Consider the following 16,683-nt stretch of genomic DNA (forward strand, 5'->3'; position numbering starts at 1 on the left):
TCTAGATTGGTCATGTAGGTCAGTGCCTTCACTGAGCTCAGGACAATGCAAAGGGTTAAGTTCAGAGGAGATGGTGACTGGGCCCAACTGAGGCACCAGTCCACAGAGCCTCCCTGAGGCAGGAGCTAGAAGAATCTATTTTGTGGAGAGTGGGCTCTTGTGGGAACTGCAGCTGGAGGTGTCCCAGGAGAAAGAATGGCATTCCTCACATCCAGCTGCTGTTGAGCAGTTTCTGGAAAGGACAGAGACAAGTCCCAGTGCAGCGAACCAAGAAGTGGGTAGAGGAGAGAGAGCATCATGGGTGGAGTTGAGTGGGCAGTACTGGCTTGGCTTGGTTGCTTGTTCCAGCAGCATGATAGCAAGTTTGCTTTACTTCTGATGAGGGAAGATTACACAGATCGGGAAACTCTCTTAAGCCCAGGACCAGGTGACTACTACACAGAGAGCTGTGTGTGGGGGCAGCAGGATGAATATCTGTGTTGAGCAAGATGGAGTATACCTTTGAGGTAATCCATATAGCAGTGTGGCAGCAGGCTGGGCTGAGGGCCAGGGTCTCAGACTGCACAATGGCAGAGCCTTTTCTCCGCTTTTTGGTTTTTTACTGTTTATCACCTTCCATGTATGTAATATCTACTGCTTACCTCAGGCATTTGGTATGGTCATTCTTGCAACAGGTAGTGGGCACAGGCCAGACCTATCTGATGAGGAAAGAGGGAAGGCCCCAGGCCAGCCCAGAGGACACTTAGTATTCACATAGCAGAGTGACTTCAGACCACAGCAGAATGTCCTTGGTCCCTTGCTCAGTCAGTCAGCCAGGTCTCCAGGGAGGGAGTAAGAGTTAAAGATAAAAGAGAGACGATTAGACAACATTATGGTATGATCCCAGCACATGGTAAGGTGGGCTTATTTTTTTCTAGTCTGCTTTTATAACATTCTAGGTACATACAAAGAATAGGGTCCATTCTAAGGCATAAACAAAGTAGTCAAGGAACAAACAAAGCATAAACAAGGGTCCTGGGGTCACTGCTCCTAGGGACTTATCAAAATATGAGGAATACATTCCTCAGCTATATTTTTCTTGGGCTTACTTCTTTGTCCTAGCCCAATGTCAAATATTCTTGCCAGTTTCCTAGAAGCGGCACCAAAAGCTCTCCACACTCCCTGCTCTCCCAGTCCCTGCTACCCCTACTGCCGTCCCCTTTCCTAGGTGCCTTTGAGGGAGGAAGACACATGACCTCTAAGAAGAGGACCTGTGACATACATGTGGGCCTTTCAGCCTCTGAGCCTGGTGCCTTAGGCCATTTTATCGTGGCTGTGACAAAATACCTTTAACAAGATAAAAAACACAAGAAGTGAAGGTTGATTTTGGCTTGGAATTGCAGAAGTTTCAGGCTGTGGTTGTTGGCTTCATTGCTCCTCAGCCTGTTCATGGCAAAGCAGAAAATCATGGTGTAGAAATCACAGTGGGGCAGAGCAGCTTACCCTATGATGTGCAGGAGACAGAGCAGAGCAGGTTGACCCTTCAGAGATGTGCCCCAGTGTCTGCTTCCTCCAACTAGGTCCCAGCTCCTCATAGAGATTTAGCTGGGAACTCATCAGTGAATTCATCAGGATCCAGTCACCTCTCACTAGTGCTCAGAGCCCAAGCCTTCCACATGTGAACTTGCACGAGAGACTTCTGCTGAACCGTGCTCCAGTGTGCTCTTAGGCATGCCTGTAGTGAGATGCAGTGGCTTCTGCTTGTGACATTCCTCCTTAATGCTGTAGGGATGGCTTCAGGAAGGAAAGAGAGACTTGGGGTTTGGGCTTGCATGCAGATTATCTACTTGGAAGAATCAATCCTCAAGATTTCCTTCAGCTTTCAACTTACTGATAGTGACATGGCCCTTCCACTGATGTCCTGATTCTCCCCAAGGTTTGGAGATACATCCTTACAAGAAGTTATCAATGTGGAGAGCTTGGTGCGGTTAAATTCCTACTTTGAGCAGTTTAAGGAGGTTTTGCCAGAGGACTGTGAGTATTCCTTCCCTTGGAATGTGCTCCACACTGCCCATGCAGTCTTCATTTTGGATGTCTGGCCTCCAGCTCTGTTTTCTGACCTGAGCACTGCCCAGATCATCCCGCTGCAGTGTTGTGCACAAATCCTACATGGATGTATTAGGGGGTTCTTTCTTTGCCCCTTACATGTGCTTGGGACCCCATTTTTCTGGCTTGAGCCCCACCCAGGAAAGCTTCTATGATGCCCCACCCCTGCTCCCCTCTTCTGCAGTTGGTCTCTCCCTCTAGTCACAATGTAGTGTTTCCTGCTACTGTACCCTGCCTCTCCCTAGCACATTCTGCTGGGAGCACTGGGGTGGGGGGGGGGAGGCCTTGGAGGCAGTCCAGGATTCTGTACGAGCTGTCCATGTATTTCTGTCATTTCTGTTCCTGACATATACAGTGAGATGCAGAAAAGATACTTCCTCCCAAATATGCGTGGGCATGATGACCCTGCCTCAGTCTCCCAGAAGCAGTGTAATTCTACATTGTGCTGATATATAGTTCTCTGTCCTCAACATGAGGACACAGTCTGAGAGGGTTCTGGCAGCCACAACACTTGAGGAGAACCCCAGAGTGGCTCAGCAGAGCTTTTAGCTGCTCAAGTCTTCTGAATTCATCCCAGTGAACTCTCCAAGCTTCTGCTCTGTTTAGCCTGTGAGACTGAACTGCCTCTTGGGGTTCCACATAGAGCATAGACCTGTTTCTCACTGGAGATTTTTCTCTTATGTGAGGGTTGGCTCCAAAGAGGAACAGTATATGAACTGGTGAGGTAATCAGGCTGTCTTGCATTCTCTCAGAGGTGAGATGGACCTAGTTGAGAGCCAATGATGAAACAGTGCAGAGAACACTTTCAAGCCACTTATGAGGAGTACTAGGCCAAGTGCCCTGCACTGTTCCTGTTCACTGTGAATCACGAGACATCAGTATTGTTATGTGTGTCCAAGGAATGCAAGGGTTGCCTGGCTGTGGACCCTATGTGTGTATACAGTTAAGAAGGACCCAGAAGAAGGGGGCACTGTCATCTATTTGGCAGTGCTTATTTGGGAAAAGGCTGCCTCTGCTTGGCCTCTCTGGTATACTGGTTAGACTGGAAGAGTGGGGGCGGGCTGGGGGACACACAGGCTACTGGCAGACCCAGGAAGGCTGAGCCTCACTTGCTGATGATAGGTCATGGTCTGGGGCAGAGGCATACTGCAAGGTTCTCACTGAGCACCGGGTCCACCGAAGCCAACACTTTGAGAACTTTAAGCATATTGACACTTTTGTAGTATCCTAGTTAGGGCTTCTATTGCTATGAAACAACCCATGACCAAAAACAGCTTAGGGAGAGGAAGGGTTTATTCAGCTTACATTCCACACCACAGTCCATCATCAAAGGAAGTCAGGGTAGGAACTCACGGCAGGAACCTGGAGGTAAGAAGTAATGGAGAGGCCATGGAGGAGTATAGCTTACTAGCTTGTCCCCCTGACTTTCTCAGCCTGCTTTCTTATAGAGAATTTAGGACCACCAGGCAGGGGTGGCATCACACAATAGGGTAGGCCTCCCAGGTTAGCATCAGTTATCAACTAGAAAATCTACTGCAGACTTGTTCTCCCAAAACAACTCTAGCTGGTTTGATATGAAACTTGCCAGCACACATAATGTTCCAGGAGTCTCTGGCCTCTAGTCCTTACCTTGACTAAACTGCAGGTCATCAGCGAGGTACACTCCAATTCTTCCTCAGTGCTCATAAGTCCTTGCCCTGTGCCAAGGGATGAGAACATTGAGATATGGAGGATGAGACTCCTGGAGAGCCACATCAACCCCAGAAGCATCTTATTTTTACTGCTATGAGGGGAGAGACAGGCTGTGGACTTGCAGGGAACTGGATCATCAGCCAGAGAACCAAGATGAACTCTGATGGTGGGTAGGGTGGGAGTAATGAATGTTACCAAGGGTAGTCCTGTGGCCAGCATTTTGGAAGGTGGGCAGTTTCTGGTATTGCCAGTACCCTGCCTTACCCCCAAGAGGCACAAAAGCAGATAGATTGAGGGTAAAGTCCAGGGAATATGAAGGCCTATAGACACAGAGGCCAGGAAGCCAGGAAGAGGTAGGCCATGTGCCTGTGAGCCCCAGGAAAGAGTCAGTGAACTGTGATTCCCAGAATCCCACCACCTGACTACACCCGTGTCCACATGCCCCATCCGTGGGCAGGTAGTCACTAAAGTGAGCATTGTAAGTTAGGCCAGGGAGAGGCTGCAGCTGATGGGAAGTTGGGAGACCATTTTGTCTCCTCTGGATGGTGAGTGCCCTAACCAAGATGAGGCTCCTCTTCCCACAGCCTCCTCATACTCTGCAGGCCTCAGGGACTGGAGGCTTCTTACTGCTTAGTAATTCTCACAGGAGCCTGTGTCACCAAAGGAAGGCTGCCCTTGCTTGGGGACTCATGTGTTTCCTAGACATGGCCTTGAGGCACTTCTCTTGAATGTGTGTAAAAAATCCCACAACCTTCAGAAGTGCTTGCCTTGTCTTTGACTTTTGTCCCAGGGTTCTTAGGTGAAGCAAGATGACCTGGGGGCTAAGGAAGTCTTGCAAGGGCCTGGCAACTTCAGCAGTGGAAAAGGATTTGTAGGGTTAGACATGCCTAGGCCAATCAGAAGTTCTTCCTTCAAGTGTGGGTTGAGGTCTGTCTTAGGAGGCTGCGCTTGCAGAATCTCCCAAGGTTTCCATCTGCTTGCTAGTCAAGACCCATTGCTCCAAGCATTCTGCCTCCCAATGTCTGTTTGGAGACTAGACAGCTTGCCCTCACTTCTTACTCACTGCCCCTTGAAGGGCCAAGAGGCTTGAGTAATTTTAGTCCTTTGGCATTCTTCTCTCTAGCCTCTTGAGAAAAACCAACAAAAAATAAAGTCTCTACCCTCTGACAGTAGCACTAACAGCAGAGAAGGAAATTCAGGGCTCAACATGACCATGTCCAAATCTGCAAACACTTCCCTCCCTCCCCCAGCTACCTGCTGTGAAGCAGGAATACTTCCTCAGTATCTTTGAGTAGGCCCCTCTTCTCTCTTCTCTTCCAGGTCTACCTCGATCTCGGAGTCAGACCTGCCTTCCAGAGCTGCTGCGGTTTCTGGGACAGAATGTCCATGCGCGAAAGAATAAGAACGTGGACATCCTCTGGCAAGCTGCTGAGGTACTAGTCAGAGTGCAGAAGAGTTATGGAGTGCCTTCCAAGAGTCACTGTAGTGAAGACATCAGGCAGGGGACCGCAGATCCCTCCACAACACAAGGGGCCAAGGAAAGATCATCACTGCATAGGAAATGCCACTGCATAGGAAACATTACTGCATAGGTTCAGTGGTGCTAGGGGACCCTGAGCACCATTTCCCAGGAGTTCATTCTGAAAGAGCTACCTAGATTCCTACAAAAGACATGGACTCTGTCCCTGGGACATTTATTTACAGCCAGGCTGCTGTGTTGTCTCTTAAGAAGCCTGTATAGCCATTTGAGCCCAGCTGAAATTTTGGTACCTGGGCTTGAGAGGTTCTGAGAGGGACTGGCTGCCTCTCATAGCTCCTTGCGGGACTCCTACTCTCATAGCTCCTTGCGGGACTCCTACTCTGCATTGCTGTTCAGATGTCCTCATTGCCCAAGGATCTGCACTGCTAGTATTTTCTTAGAACTTTAGTCAGGGAATCCCAAGGCTCCACTAAGAGCCAAGGTACCTGAGCAATTTCCTAGTCAGTCCCTCATGTGCCCCTCATGCCCTTAGCAGTGTGTCATGGACAGTTCTGGGGTTCAGGAATATGAGGCTCGCCCTCTGACACTCAACTTCCCTGCCTGGGTCTGAAGGAGCACAGGCAGGTGCTGGTTTGACTCTATCCACTCCCACTGGTAGAAGATGCCACTGTCTGATAGGCTTTTCCAGTTTTGTCTTCCATGGCAGCAAATAGTCCCTGCCTGGCCTGGTGCTTGCTAGACCATTCCCAGTTGTTGTTAGACCATGATTTAGGGTGTCTTTCTGGTGGCTTTTTCTTGTATGAGCTTTACATTTGAGCTGCTAATGGCTGTGGCTCCTGAGCTGCTTGAGAAATGAAGCTTTAGAGAGCAGACCTCCTCTGCATATTGTCTCTTCATCTTCTACAACAGGTCAGCTGTAAGACCTTATCTCATGCGAGATGTGGGATGGGTCTGCCATGGATCTTGTTTGTCTGGCTAGGCTGCCCTTTGAGCTTGTAATTATATAGGAGCTTGTTTTGAAACACTATGTGACAAAAGTCTTAGCAAAATTCACAGATAGTTTGGGGTCTAGTTTGGCATTGTCAGGCTGGGCCCATCAAATGGGATGGAAACATAGAAGGAGAACATGCCTTCTCTTGGATCTTTGCAGCAGAGCAGGGGGTGCCCCTTAATGTTAGTCTGAGGGTACTGCTATGAAGTGATCGCCCCTTTCATAGGTGCCCTTGTGAACTTCTGAGAGCCTGCCTTTTCTATGCAGCATAGTCTAGAGGGTGACAGACAGATGCTGAGCAATGGACTAGTGCCTTCCCTCACTGATCCATTCTTAGCATAGCATAGTGACTGATGGCTCTGCAGATGCACACACCCATGTGTGAAACTATTAGAGACTGTGGTTCTGGCTACTGCACACCACAGAACAATCATCAGTTAGATGTGGGGGCAGTTGACCTTTCCTGTAAAGTCAGAAAACAGGCTTTCCAGTCCTGTCATTTCTGTTTCTAGTAGAGCCCCAGATATAGAAGCATAGATTCAGGGGTACAGAGTTCCCAGGGACCTTTGTATATCGCACTTCATAGCTCATCCCATATGATCATCTATGGGTGACAGTACGGGGCAGCAAAGCCATGCCACTTAAATGCTGTATCCCTCAAAGTTGTTCACTTCTGAATCTTCTTTTCCTTTTTGTACATGAACAGAGTCCCAGCTAGTCAGCTGAAAAACCCATCAGGTCTAGCTTATTACTTCATAGGTGGAGAGACCTAGCCAGAGTGCCACAGCGAGCTGCAGACCTGGGCTGGGAGCCTGGCACTGCAGATCCCTTCTTGTGCTAGGGACTACTGGATACAGGAATCTAGGAGTGTATCTAGAAGTGAAAAGACATGCCCAGTGTTCTTGTGGTAGGAGAAGAGCTAGCTATACTGGTATATCCAGGGACAAGAGGACTCTGTGAGTGGCAGTAGCTTTCTCTGGCTGGATTATTCTGTCCTTGTGCCATGAAGGTCTAGCCTGGCTTAGAAGGGATAGCTGGTAAGGGTCAGTGCAAAGCAATGATGCCCAACAGTCTCTAGAAGGAATTTCCCTTGGGAAAACACACAAGGGGCAGGTTCTGAGGGGTGGTGGTAGTGGGCTGGATGAAACTCGGGTGGAGTTAACCTAGGTTCTGACAACTGTCTCAGCAGGACACAGAGCTGGAGAGCCAGGCAGTCAGGCTAGGAGTAGGCTTGGAATGATTTTATTGTTGGTCTTCCTGCCAGACCTGTGGTGAACTCTGTCCCTTGGAGGCGCTGCCTTTCTGTTGCTTTTCCCTCTCCTAAGAGCCTGTTTCCTGCCACAGGTCTGTCGCCGCCTTAATGGGGTCCGATTCACCAGTTGCAAGAGTGCGAAGGACCGCACCGCCATGTCGGTGACCCTGGAGCAGTGTCTGATCCTGCAGCATGAGCATGGCATGGCCCCTCAGGTCTTCACACAAGCCCTGGAGTGCATGCGCAGGTGAGTGAATGAGGCTGCCGCCAGGCTGCATCTGCCCAGCCACTTGCTCTCCCTTTGCTGTGTAAACTGCAGATGAGCCCATGCCTCTGCTCCACATGGGGCCCAGCCTTCCAGCATCCTTGAGTTTGACCACTACTCACACTAATGGTCCTGTCAAACTCAGGCAGTATTCTCTTAGAAGGCTGGGGGGACAAGCCAGCACTCTGAGCAGAACTGAAGTGGCCCAGTAGAGAGATGGGCTGGCTTGGGTCAGACCATTCAACAGTGATGGGAGCCACCTGGCTGTGGGTGGGGTTTAGAGCCCATGCTTTCTCAGCAGGCAGCTGCTTTTACATAGTATATTTGTATGCACTGTATACTTCCAAACTCCAGGGAAGGAACTGTGTCTGCAGGTTGCACTGGTTTGCTCTGCTACCTCTCTAGTAGTGGACAGAGATTGCTCTCACGAGCAAGATGTCCAGTGAGTGTTTTATGGTAATAGCTGTCTGTGTGCCCTGGCCACCTCCCCCTAATAATGTCCTGATTCTGAGGCAGCAGATGTGTTTGCAGAATGAAACCCAGAATTTAAATTGTCCTCTGTTGATGGATGCCTTGTTTCAAGCACTACTGGGAAGCTCCCTACCCTGCATACCAAAAGAAAGGATAAGAAACCAGTCCTCCCGTCTCCTTTGATGTAGTCACCAATGCTGTTACAGTCTGTTTCCAACAGTCACTCTCCTGAGCGTTCTGCACCATCTGTCTTCTCACTGAGTCCTTGACGTACTCAATCCTCTTATCCTTTCTGTATGTTTCTGCACTTGACCTTCTCACAACGAACAAAGGGATGCCTGAGCTCGTGGCTCTTGATAGGAGCTAAAGTGGCGTCATTCCATTCCTGTCTGTCTCCAAGTTCATTCAAACCTCTCTGTTAAAGCTGCTCACTCTATGCCTCTGTCCCTGGTGATGGAAAAGCAACAGTCTGTGTCCAGAATATGTGTACCCTTTTAGCCTCAACACTCCATGTGATCCTGGTTCTGAGGGTGGCAGCTATTCAGCGCTCCACTAATTGTGCAGTGTGGAGAAAGCCTGATCTAGTGAGCCACAGATGTCGACTACTGAGGATATGAGGACAACAGACAGGGGTCCCAGTGGTGGTACAGCAAAGGCTAGGACCAGTGTCCTTCAAAGCAATACCCCTAGGGACCACTATCTCCAGTGGTACCCCCCAACTGAATCCCAGTAGTAATACAATAAATTACAGCCCAGTCAATGGGTTAATCTATTGATAAAAGCAAAGGTATCATGTTCCTGTCTCCTCTCAGTGGGGTACACTAGCTGGGGCCTACAGCATCAAGACAGGAATGAGCTCCAGTCTCTTTAGAGGCCATAACATCCTGTCCTAGATTTACCTGGGCCTCATTCTGGGCACGTTTGAAAGTTTTGAGACCTTTTTGTTCTGCTTTTTGTTCCCAGTTCTTACCACTAATTGGCTAAAAGCAGCCAGTAACACCCATTCAATAACTTAAACAAGAGTTGCTCTGACAGCTGTCCACAGGGTAAGGACAAAATATAGATAAAATATTAGGAAGCTCTTTGCTAGACTGTAACATGGATGGCCTCTGGTCTGCTCTCATTGCTCTTTAGACTCTGCTTATGGCATTCGAAGGCTTGTTTAGGTTGCTTCCCCAGACTTTTCTGGATTCCCCCTGAGTCTGATGATCCAAGAGTCACAATACCCTACTTCTTCAGGGCATATTTGTATGTGGCTCAGCTTCCTGCTGCAGTGACACCTGGCTGAGGCTGGGCATAATGGCACAGACAGAGGTGGCCCTCTGTCCCACGTAGGAACTGAAATCCTCAGCAGTAGCCCTCATGGGCAGCCACAGTGGCCCGGCAAGCAGCCCTGGCAGACACTGTGATCATCAGTCAGTGCTTGCCTGTTTGCACAGTGTCCCCTAGCTGTTGTAGCTGCAGAAGCTACCTACTCAAGTGCACACTGTTCTCTCAGAGTGCCAGCCATGTCCTGGGGTCTGAGTCAGTGTTGATGTTTGTGAGGTAGGGATGATGCTCCTCAGTCATGTGGTTCCAGATGCAACCTCAAAACCACCTTCCCTTTTTTGGTACTGGGGCTTGAGCCCAAGGCCTAGTGCCAATTAGCATAGTTTACCATTGAGCTACAGTCAGCTCCCAGGATATTGTTTCTTTAGCACAAAAAGAAGGAAAAATCTTAAATTTCCATTGTGAAACTGGTAGACTCCATTTTTAAGAATCATCTTCTAGAACAATCCATTTCAAAGTTGGGGACAAGGTTGTGTCACCCTTCTGACACTCTGAGACTTGAGGCAGGTGTGGGAGGACATGGCCCTGGATTGACACCCAGGTAAATGACTTTTGTTTGTGTGGCTCAAGAGGCAGCTTTGTACGCACGCCACCCAGGCGTCTGTGAGAAGGTCAAACCCCATGGTTCTTCATGTTCAGCTTGCTTCTCAGAAATGCTCATCTGCAGCATGTGGGGCATGGTGGGCGGGCGGGCAGGTGGCATGGAGCTGTGCTTGGCCAGCTGAGAGAGGGTGAACATGGACAACCATCCTTCAGCCTGAGTGTGTTTACTTTGGTGGATGCAGGATTCTTTTCTTATCTTCACTTCTCTTCTCCCCTCTCTTCCTGTGACTGTGCTGGTTCTGTTTGGTCTTCTGTCCACACTTCTCTGCATCTCCTTTTTCTTTCTGTTGTGGCTCATTCCATTTTTTTTTAAATCTTATCTTTTGGTTCTCCTTTCTCCCCATACTTTTGGGTAAAACCCATCGCATGTGTCTTTTTCTTTCTTTCTTTTTGTTTCTTTCCTTTCCCCCCTTTTTTTTCCTTTCTCCCAACTTTTTCCTTTTCACAGCATTGGAACACGGGAGGTAGTCACCCAGAAGAACTTGAGCGGCCTGGTGCCCATCCGAGACTTAAGGCTAGACCCCAGCCTCCTTTGTTCTATTCCTTTATTAGCTCTGAGCCCCAATCTACTGATTGTGTGGCTCTTTCTGAGCATAGCATACCTGGTGACCAAATTGCGTTGCAAATAGATATCATTATCAAAAATTAGTCACAAGGCAGGCGAAAGTGCCCGAATATGTCCAGCCACCTTGTACCAAACTGGACAGAAGGAAGGTGTCAAAGCAAGGTCTGCCGAGAAATATCTCATGCCTTACAGTTTGACGTTCTGTTCTTCTGAATTGTATACACCTGCCAAATTTTTTCATCAAGAGGACTCGTTCATTTCAGTTGTGTAGCGTCTTCAGTGCTTGTAACATGTTCTTCTGGTGCCTGTGACTGCAATATTTAGCTGACCTGTGACTCCTTGTATGAATATCTTCTGATGTATAACTATTTATTACCTGTACATCTTGTGTGCCCTGTTTCAAGAGAAAGGGATGCTGTCTGAAAAGAATTTGTATATTTGATACTATTCCTTAAGTGTATCGCTGACCTTCCTTGCCTTTTGACAAGAAAAAGATGCTTATCAACTGGTTTATCTAGATGACCCCATGTAATTGGACTGTACTTCCTATTTATCTTTCAAAGCGTAGTCCTGGGAGGCAATATCAAATAGTTTGCTGAGTCACACTTGTTTGCATCCATTTCTTTCCCCTTGATGATGACGCAGCTGTGGATACAGGCGCACATGCCACCAAGTCCAGCACATCACATGTTGCATGTGACTTCAAGGTTGTTCCTAATACAAGTACTAGTGAGGGGTGTATACTTTTTCTTGAGATAACATTTTTTAATTTAAAAACTGTGTGTTTAATTCCAGATAAAGTCTAGATATCTTTTTTCTTTTACTATTAAAATAAGGTTACTAATGAACAAAAAAATCAAAATATCCTAAAAAAAATAAGGCTTAAGTTTTGGCAGTTGTGAGACGTGGGGCTGTGAGGAGGAGGGATCCCTCTGGGTTTTGCCACTGCTGCTCTTCATTTTAACATGGTACTGCTCCTAAAACAGGATGACTAGTAACCCTGACATCTATGTGTGGCAGAGAGTAAGTGTCCTCTATGAGAGTAGCCAAGTCACCTAGGAATCAGTCCACAAGCCTTGTGTAAGACATAGTGAATGGCTTCTCCATTGTCTGGCCCATATTAGGTTGTGTGTCCTATTTTGACCTCCACTTGAATAAAGGGAATTTCTTTTCTTGAGTCTGGTGGAAAACCTGGAGTGCCTTAGAGAAGCCAGAGTTTCTAGTACTTGATATTCTCATGTTCCCAAACTCACCCACCATAAATCTAGCCCTTCTATTTTCTCCCCAAGACTTCTTGACTAGTCTTGGAGGATTTTCTCTGGTTTAGATTCCTCTGAAAGAGTAAATAAGGTCTCGGAGATGCAGAAGCAGTTAGTAGTGAATACCAGATGCCAGACAGAATCTGTAAATTGGGCTGGGTAAGCCTGCCCTTTGCAGATCTGAGTACAGCAGGATCCCCAGGGCAGGCCTCACCTCTGTGCCTCCATAAAAGCAGGTTGACATGTCTCTCCTAGTATAAGCATGGTGACAGGGATCTTTCAGTTCAGTGTCTCACCCATTGCCAGCTGGCATTAGTTACCAGACAGACACAGTCAATGAGTCTTTGAAAGGAATACTTGATAGGTGCCCTTCCACCTCAAAGCATGTGCTTCAAGCCTCTAAGACCATTTTGTTTGCTTCATTTGCATAGGGGAGACAGAACCCATAGCCTCCTTCCATCTGCATTCCACAGCCTCCCATTCCTTGCTCCTGGTCAATACCCTCCTGATACCATGGAGGTGACTCAGGAAGGCATCATTTCCAGGGTTGTGCTGTGGCCAAGCAGAGAGAGACCATAGACAGGTGAGGGAGGCCTATAGAGTAATTACAGAGACAGCACGCTCTGTCTCCTAGGGGCCAGGATGTCCATAGCTCTTTGCAGGGACTCTTTCTCTGGACTATTGTACAGCAAAGAGAAGCAATCCTGGTTAGAGAAATCCCCACCCCCAACCCTGAGCAGGGGGACTCCTGTCAGGACTCCATGGTCTGGTCTGTTTTGCCAGCCTCCCTTCTGTTCTATATGGCCTTGGCTGAGGGGATAAATGGGTCAGAAAGGCAAGCAGTGGGGTTCCTGGTTCCTCTTCCAGGGCTGAGCAGAATGCAGCACAGCACCCCAAAAGGCAGGCTTTGGAAGTAAACCCCAGCACTGGGAGATTTGCATTTCCTTTTTGCCCTAACATATTAGGGAGACTAGGAGACCAATCTGCAGTGTGCTCTTCTTTCATGCTGTATTTTAACATCATTAAGGCCTTTTGCTCATGAAATCAAGCCAAATATATATCAGAATCTTGTCTACTTCAGCAAGAAATGAGGAGAAAGAGGATGAAGAGAAGCTCCGAGCTAGATCACTGTTGGTGCTGGGTGATGGCCTCTGTGTTGCTTCTGAGTAACCCTGGGCTGTGGTTGGAGACAGCCAGTGAGTGCTGCCTCTCCTGCAGCCAGCAGCCTTGGGCATAGAGAACCAGATGCAGGCGTTCTTATCAGGGTGCCCGTAGGGCATGGCTGTTTGCGTTCTCTGAGCTGGGCTGACTGGCACTGCTCCCCATGTCTCATTCAGGCCAAGACACTAAAACAGAGGCATCCTTCCACACAGTCACCCCCCATGTCTGCTGTGGAAGGCTCCAGAAACGTAAAAACAGAGGTGTTTAGGGTTCTCCTTTAGAGTTTCCATTCAGATATCCAAAGTTGATGTTCTTAGAATGAGATAATGGTTGAGATAACAGAAAAATAATCAGTAACTAATAAATAATCAGTAACTAAATCTGTCTTGCTAAAATCTTCCAGAAACCTTGTCATGTATTATTGCCCCTAAAGACACTGTAGCAGTGTTGTCAGTGAGGTGTTCTGCCTCGGGCCACCATGCTGGACTCTGAAGACCTTGGCCCAAGCCTTCTAGCCAGGTCATAGACACCTGCAGATCATGCTGGTAGTAGTAGCATGCAGAACAGGCATGCCAGCCTGGGCATAAAACATAGGTTAAAAGCATAATCTAAATTGTAAGTCCATGTTCATGTAAAATGTATGCAGCCAGCTAAATGCAATATTAGCTCCTTCCATATGTGAATACAGAGGCTGTCAAAGTTTATGTTACTGTTGGCATTTTTCAGTAGGTGGGTGGATTTGAGGACAATTCTGTCTAAATGCAGAAGCCATATATGAAAAGGGAATCTCCAAAGTAAATCCACTGTGCACAGGAGCCGACAGCTCTGCTGTAAATATGTTTCTATTGTCGGATTCCTGAATGTCCAGCAGATGCTGTCTTTGGCTCTGGGTGGCCCGGGCTTTGCTTAGCTGACACGTGCAGCCTAGGGCTTGAGGCTCTGGGACGAAGAAGGGCAGCATGTGGCTGGAGCAGTCTGCAGCAGAGCTGGAGGCTTTTCTAACCTGCCTGTGCTCATTCTCTTTTGAATAAACATTACTGCCTCACCAAAAAGTACCCGACATGTTCTTAATAAGGGACTGTCATTTTCATTTTGAAAGGCTTGAGCTGCTATTTTTTTTTTAAAAAATGTAAGCTGTGTGGTCTTCATAGAATTTGAAATACTTTTTTTCAAACCACTGCTTCTTGGTAACTGCAAATTTTACATCTCAGAAAGGAATTTTTACTGAACTTCATAACTGTGTGATTTTATTGCTACTCTGTGAACATTATAAAAATAGTAAATTTCACTGCATGTAGAGAGGCATTCATATTCAGCCTCACTTTTGGCTGTTAGTGTTATGCCCACCCCAGAGCTTTGCCCAGAGAACTCCCTTGATGTTCCTCTGTGGCCTCCCTGACTCCCCACCCTCTTGGGCACCATGTGTTTTGCCCCCTGGGTTGCTATGACATCCCTCCATCAAGTACAGCTGGGATTTGTGTTGGCGGTGAATTCTCTTAAGGGCAGAGCAGGTGAGCTCACATGGGGCTCAGTGGTTCTTGTACAAGAAGTGGCTACAATGGAAGCAGACCACATGGAGAGTAGTGGCGAGTGACCCCCTAGAGGTCAGTAAAGCCTTCACAGAACATCAGCCTGATAGCCATGAGGACCCATTTTGCAGACAGTGCATGGGCCTATGTGGGTGCTTTGCACTGAATTGCTGCCCCTAGTTGGAGACAGATTGATCAGAGCAGCCTCCTCAGCCATATGGTTTTTGATACATGTTGAATTCTGCAAGAAAAATCAGTATGTGGAGTTTGCAATGGTCACAGCTTTTGCTAACATGCACAAGGTACAGTGTTTCAGAAGCCATGCTAACAGTAAAATATCCCCATTCATTCTGTTTGCTGTCTAACAGTCTTTGAGCCACAGGTTATGCTAGGACCCAGATAACCAAACCCAGGATACACGCAAAATCATGGATTTTTAAAGAATTGTGTCTGCTTAGATACAACACGGCTCTGGAACTCCCAGCCCACAGCCGCACCCAGCATGTGTCTGTCTCTGTGCTTCTTAGCTGCTTTGTTCAGAACCACCATCTTACGTGTGTGCTTGTTGTACATGAGTCCAGCAGCCATTGTAATGAATCCTTTTTAATGCTATGGAAATAACCATTCATTTCATCTTAGTTTAAGTCTTTCCTTTTTTCCTTTTTTACTGCTGTCATTTCTTGTGCTTGTTTTTCCCCAGTGAGGGTTGTCGGCGAGAAAACACAATGAAGAATGTTGGAAGTCGCAAATATGCATTTAACTCCCTGCAGCTGAAGGCCTTCCCCAAGCATTACAGGCCTCCAGAAGGGACATACGGAAAAGTTGAGACATGAACACACGGTTTCCTCTAATTAGCTGTTACGTAATCAATGTGGGTCCCTGTAGTGTTACATACGATTCTTCAAGAAGACCTGAAGGATTGCTTATTATTTTTGTGTTTTTAAAGACATGTCACTGAAGAGTCTATGGAGCATGATTTTGTGCTGGAATCTGTAGGGTCACATGTGGGTCAATAGTGTGGATAGTAACGGCTGCTCTCAACAACAGCTTTCAGCTGTCACTATACCGTTAATGTCATAGTTCCTAGATGCCAGCTAGGTCTGCCTAAAACTCCAGCAGACTTTCAAATATCCACTTAGGCCCGGCTCACCCCATTTATTTTTCTATTCAGTAACTCACAAGTGAGCATTGACTTAAATTCTACTTTCAAAAAGACTGAATATAAAACAGGAAGTACCTACCCCCTTGCACTTCAGGTCCCTGGTAGAACAGTAGATGTTAACTCAATTTAGAGGAAAGAACCTCCAGGCTATGAGAAAGGTGGGTTCTAATGGCCCTCAATGGCCAGCACGTCTGTGAAACCCAAAGTGAATGGAAAGCTTGTTTGGTCACACCAGGAGCTCACACACCTGGGGCCACACTGTTCCTGCCCCTCACAAGTCATAGATGAGTGTCTGCTTGAGGTGTAAAGCCAGCTGTGAGGTCCCTGGACTCTGCCCCCCACCCCCACCCTACCCCTGTATGCTCCATGTATGTTTAGCTCTACCCCACAGGGTGTTATCTCCCTTTGTTCTCTGGCAGTCAGGACTTTCAATGTGGCTTGTCAGGTGTCTGGGAGACAATTCTCAGATGGAGATTTAGGGCCAGAGAGACAGTAGAAACTTAGATATTTTCAGAATGTTCTTCTGGGAGCTTTCTAATAATCTTCCAGAAGACCATAAGTCACGTTTGAATGTCTAGAGAAAGTGTCTTAGTCTCTGGTTTGCAATAATGGTTAGTCTCCCTTCTGTTTCACGGCTATTGAGAAACAATTAAAACTGTCCCCTACCTTGAGAGTCTAAGAGGATTATGGGACAGGAAACGAGGGATTTCATAGACAGTGTAGTCTGCTCATCTTTTATGAGGTGATGATGAGTCTTATCTGCACATGGCAGATTGTTTTTCTTAGAGATTTATGTTTTATAAGTTCTGTTCATCGTAATTCTGTTTACGTGTTTTTTA

The 16,683-nt window shown here is 47.3% G+C and overlaps 1 protein-coding gene across 10 annotated transcripts in view; it reads left to right on the forward strand.

Moving 5' to 3' along the window:
- Positions 1–15,652, forward strand: part of Inpp4a (inositol polyphosphate-4-phosphatase type I A) — a 114,210-nt gene extending 98,558 nt beyond the window's left edge. For 5 of the 10 annotated variants that reach the window (XM_031367218.1, XM_031367217.1, XM_031367226.1 and 2 more), the window contains 4 exons: positions 1,916–2,013; positions 5,098–5,210; positions 7,593–7,747; positions 15,383–15,515. In XM_031367218.1, coding sequence (XP_031223078.1) covers positions 1,916–2,013; positions 5,098–5,210; positions 7,593–7,747; positions 15,383–15,515 — 499 coding nt within the window. Of the gene's footprint in view, positions 1–1,915; positions 2,014–5,097; positions 5,211–7,592; positions 7,748–15,382 lie in introns of all 10 variants that reach the window. The other 5 variants (XM_031367220.1, XM_031367223.1, XM_031367225.1 and 2 more) reach the window with 2 other exon arrangements.
- The last annotated feature ends 1,031 nt before the right edge of the window (positions 15,653–16,683 follow it).

The sequence above is a fragment of the Mastomys coucha genome, unplaced genomic scaffold (genome assembly GCF_008632895.1).
Source record: "Mastomys coucha isolate ucsf_1 unplaced genomic scaffold, UCSF_Mcou_1 pScaffold14, whole genome shotgun sequence".
Taxonomy (NCBI): Eukaryota; Metazoa; Chordata; class Mammalia; order Rodentia; family Muridae; genus Mastomys; species Mastomys coucha.